This window comes from Emiliania huxleyi (assembly GCF_000372725.1).
Source record: "Emiliania huxleyi CCMP1516 chromosome Unknown EMIHUscaffold_149, whole genome shotgun sequence".
NCBI lineage: Eukaryota > Haptophyta > Isochrysidales > Noelaerhabdaceae > Emiliania > Emiliania huxleyi.
This window is the reverse complement of record NW_005201102.1, coordinates 318,957-323,655: the sequence shown is the minus strand read 5'-3', so window position 1 is coordinate 323,655 and position 4,699 is coordinate 318,957. Positions and strand designations below refer to the sequence as shown.

The 4,699-nt window shown below is 60.6% G+C and overlaps 1 protein-coding gene across 1 annotated transcript; it reads right to left on the bottom strand.

Annotated features, from left to right (window-relative positions):
* Positions 1-474: 474 nt before the first annotated feature.
* EMIHUDRAFT_228707 (hypothetical protein) lies at positions 475-2,059 on the bottom strand (the record flags this gene model as incomplete). The annotated part of the gene is made up of 6 exons (XM_005786871.1): positions 475-581; positions 999-1,116; positions 1,182-1,367; positions 1,444-1,549; positions 1,620-1,677; positions 1,771-2,059. The coding sequence occupies 6 exons, from the start codon at positions 2,057-2,059 to the stop codon at positions 475-477; spliced, it is 864 nt and encodes a 287-aa protein (XP_005786928.1).
* Positions 2,060-4,699: the final 2,640 nt, after the last annotated feature.

Sequence of the window (4,699 nt, the reverse complement as noted above, 5' to 3'; positions counted from 1 at the left end):
GTTCAAGTTCGTAGAGTAGAGGGCCTCCCTGATGGTAGCCTCCATCGTTCACCGCCAGGGTGAAGTACTGGGAGCATGCGGTCTCTGCTTGTGGGGTGTCGGAGTGCACACTTGGTCTATGTCCGCCGGAGAGAGGTCAGGCGCTCGGAGCTGGACAGTTCGGAGCTAGTGCCGCGTGGCAAGCAGTCATGAGAGCTCATCGCTGGTGGGGTGCGTCTCTGACCACAAGGGCAGCTCGGAGTATCCCCCACAGACGCACAGACACAGTCACACGCACACACACACACACACACACACACACACACACACACACACACACACACACACACACACCGCTCACCCACGCGCACCGGGCCTTGCACTTTAAATGCCGTGGGGCTCCTGTCGTTAGACGTGGAGATGCGAGGGTTGCCCCTCCTTGCCCCACCACCTCGTGTGTGTGGAGAAATTTACCTTACCTTACCTTACCTTACGTTAGGCCAGAGGCGGTAAGCCGTCGTTGCCCGGCGCTGCTTGCAGCACCATGGCGATGACGCTAAGAGGTTCCTCGGTTTTGACGGAAATCGAACACCGGGGTGCTCCTAGGGCTATAAGGGGCACCACCGACCCGTGGGGGTTCCTCGAAATAAAATAAATGCCGGACCCGGTAGACCAGCAAAATACGCGTTTCTAGTTCGCCCTGTGATCGCACGCCAAAGTGTGTGCACCCATGTACCCGTGTTCCTTTGACACACCACAAAGCTGGCAACATGTCCTCCAGCGCTTGCCATTTCGTGGCTGTGTGCCGGGCGCGCACGTGCGCGTGCAGAACATGCACTGGCGCGGCTCGGGCGCGACTGGGGTGGGCTGCTCCTGCGCCGCCACTCCTAGTGTGGTGGGGACGGGCTGCGGCGCCGGAGGCGACTGCTGCTGTGGCTGCAGCAGCTGCGACTGCGGCAGTGGCGGCGGCAGCGGCGGCGGCTGTGGAGGCTGCGGCGCACCTCCCATTCGGCGCCTACGCGCCGCCTCCACCGCCTCAGCCGCCGACTTGTTCTTGTGACAGAACGCGCACAGGCTCTGCATGTTGTCGAGCCCAGCGCAGCCGCCCCCAAAGCGAACCGCGAGGATGTGGTCCGCCTGATCAAAGTGGAGAGTACTGAAGGAGGCGCCCCGCTTTAGGCTTCAGGGCCGCACGCTCTCACATGCAGAAGCGAGCCCCTCTGTATGCGCATTTTCTCCTTGTGCAGGCGGACGAAGGGGGCTAGCCGCGCGACCTTAAAATCCGGGCTGCTCTTGAAGTAGGAGGTGTAGGCTGCCTTGTAGTCAGCCAGGCTCGCACTCGGCGCGAGGGTGGACTCAACGTGCTTGTTCGCCTTTGAGATGAGCCCCTGGTTGCAGGAGGAGGGTGAGCAGAAGCCGCAGCATGGCGCATGCGCAAGGGCCGAGGACCTGGCTTCCAGCAACCTTGATGTCGCAATTACTGCACTTGTAGCCGCTTTGCTTGAGCGTCCGCGCCCGCAGCGACCGGCCGTTATCGTCGGCGGATCGCAGTTCAAACTCTCTTTGGCAACTGTGGCAAGGGGTTGAGGTCACTCGCTCCCCTCCTCCTCTGCAGCACTTAGCACTCGGCGGGAGCGCACTCTGTGTTGCAGTACAGCTTCTTGGTCTTCAGCAGCGAGCAGCAGTTAGAGCACTCGTCTACGAGGAGGAAGGAAGTTGGTTAGGGGCGACTAGTTGGCGAGGCGGGTGCGGATTTCACATGATCTCGTCTTAACGAGCGTGTCGTCGTACCGCGGAGGCAGCCCTTCTCCGCCGCCTTGCGCGCTAGCGACAGCCCGCTATGGAAGGAACGCATGGTGAGATCGAGGGGCAGGCTGGCAAAGGCAATCGCAAGATGCGACTCCTGTCGGCGCAACTCGCTGGCCCGCTGCGCATGCCGGATGTTGCAGAGGCAATTGACGAGCATGCCGTGCGTTTGGTTTACTCGAACCATCCCGTGGCGCTCATTGATCTCGTCGCGCAGCTCGGCCTCGGTCCACCGCGTCAGCTCGGCAAAGTCCGTGCAACGTTGGGCGCTCATTGCAGGTGCACCTCTCCGCGGCGCGTGAGACAAAGCAGCAAAAAGAATTTAAAGAAAACAACTCTCTCTCACAGCACACAGGCTAGCGCATGTCGCGATGCGCTCCCCGCTCCCGTTCCCCTGTGTCCCTGATCGTCCTACAAGATCCTGCTTGTGCAGGTGGGGACCCTGTCCTTCTCCCACCCCTCGTTTGGCGTGTCCGTTGTATTTATTTATTTATTGCTATGTCCAGACCCAGACGGCGTTGTAGTTGCAGCCGGTGTCTCTGCAGCTGCTGTCGCAGAGCGTGAGCTCCTGCGACCTGCACTCTTGCGCCGCGTCAGCCCACGTGGTCCGACGAAAAGAGCCGGTCCCATATAGGCCGGCAATGCAGTCGCTGTTGCTGGGGCTTGTCCGGCGCCTGCAGACTGCTCCGTCACAGCACTGCGCCGCGATGGGCACACCATCGATCGCCCTAATACTGGGGTCGTGGACGCACCTCTGGGCACCCGACCCACCATGCAGCACGAGAGTGCCCTGGGCGGGAAACACAAGTGGTTGCGCTTGAAGCGCTGGTGGCGGGGGTGAAAGTGCTGTTGGCGTCGGCGGTGACGAAGATTGTGATATTGGCGGTGGTGGCAGCGGCAGCGGCAGCGGGCACGCGAGACTTGTCCAGACCCAGACGGCGTTGTAGTTGCAGCCGGTGTTTCTGCAGCTGCTGTCGCAGAGCGTGAGCTCCCGCGACCTGCACTCTTGCGCCGCGTCAGCCCACGTGGTCCGACGAAAAGAGCCGGTCCCATATAGGCCGGCAATGCAGTCGCTGTTGCTGGGGCTTGTCCGGCGCCTGCAGACTGCTCCGTCACAGCACTGCGCCGCGATGGGCACACCATCGATCGCCCTAATACTGGGGTCGTGGACGCACCTCTGGGCACCCGACCCACCATGCAGCACGAGAGTGCCCTGGCTTGCCATCATCGGCTTCATGTGGACGCCCGCGAGCAGCAAGAACGCGGAGCTGGGCACAACCAGCCAAACGCTTTGCCTCCACAACTAGAATGGCGAGAGTGGCGAGTCGCACAAGCTGTGCCTCGGCCCAGGGGTTCGCAATCGAGCCAACCAGACAAGTGCGCGGCGCGGCGGCAACAAGTAAAACGTACTCGCGTGAGGCTGTGAAAGCACGCCCAACCTAGCGGATACTTGCCCCCGAAGGCAAGTGCGTCTGTTCACAGCTCACGAGAGTAAGTAAAACGAACTTTCGGTCGTAGCGGTACGAGCGACACACTCTCCCATCCCTCCCTTGGGTTGTCTGTTTTCTTCTTTCTTTCTTTTCCGAGCGACACACTCCGCAAGTTTGCGCCAGCGGCTGCGGGGTTGCCGGATTTTGCGGCTTCGCCAGGCTGGGCCGGACCCGGGGCGCAGCCGCCTCGCTGCGTGAATTCCACGTCACACACGCAAGTTATTTTTCTTTTATCACTCACAAAACGCTCCGCCGCACGTCGTCGGCTCGCACGCTACGGCGAAGAAAGTCTTGCATGCAGACGCGTGAGCACCGTGAACTCGGAGGCCGGTGCGGCACCTCCGCAAAGGCTGCACGAACCTGCACGTGTATTAACTGCGGAGACAAGCATCCCGATCCATGAGTATCGGAACCGACGAAGAGCAGTATATCGATCCTGATTGCTGTTACGATGGCATTGGCTGGGGCATCCTCGATTACAATAGGTCACTGGGATGCTGCAGGTCACATGGACCACCAAGAACTGGCACGGGCTGCAGATGCAGCGCTTGTCTGTCGTTCTCCACGCCGCCGTGGCGTGGCAGACGGTGAACGAGCTAGCGTGCGGGGAGAGCGGCATTTGTGCACGGAGCTAAGTGCATTGCCGTTCTTATAACGGAGTCGCTTAGCCGCTAAGGCTTAGGCGGCTCCGGTGGTGTGCCTGTGATAGTGCTAGCACGCGCCAGTTCGCACCTGTTCGAGCCTGTCTGCTGTGAGATAGAGTTGTTGTGAGTGAGTATTCTTGATACGAAACCCAGTGCCACGACGACGCACACACCAGTCGACTCGCATCGGTTGCCTCCATGAACGGCGGAGCTATTCTCGCGTCCACACACACACAAAAACACATAGATTCATGTTTAAATTCTTTTTCTCGCGATGTCTGCCCCGCCGCGGCGCCGCTCGCGCCGCCTCGCCACCGCCTCCTCCGCCGCCGCTCCCTCGCCAGACACGCCGCCGCCCGCCCGCCTCCTCGACCTCCCCACGGACCTCCTCGAGCGTCCGTCTCGAGTCTCCGGCCAGACTCGAGACGGACGCTCGAGGAGATCCGTCTCGCGCCATACACCAGTAGATTTGTTGAGTGGAGATCGTAGATGCCGATCAGAGATCTTCCACACACAGCATCTCTCACAAAACTCAGAAATTTTAACTGAAGATAGAGATCTTGAGCTGCCGCCATCGGCACCTCGAGATCTCAGGCCGGAGACGGAGATGTTGACTTCACGCCAAAGGCGCCTCGAGAACCGTGTGGCCGACTGGAGATTGCAAAATGGCGCGAAAAGAGGGTGGAGATCCGCTTGAAGGTGTGAAAGGAAAAGAGCATCCCCTTGGAAGGACGTCGATCCCCCCCCTGACACGCCTCCCCCACGAGATTGGAGATTGGA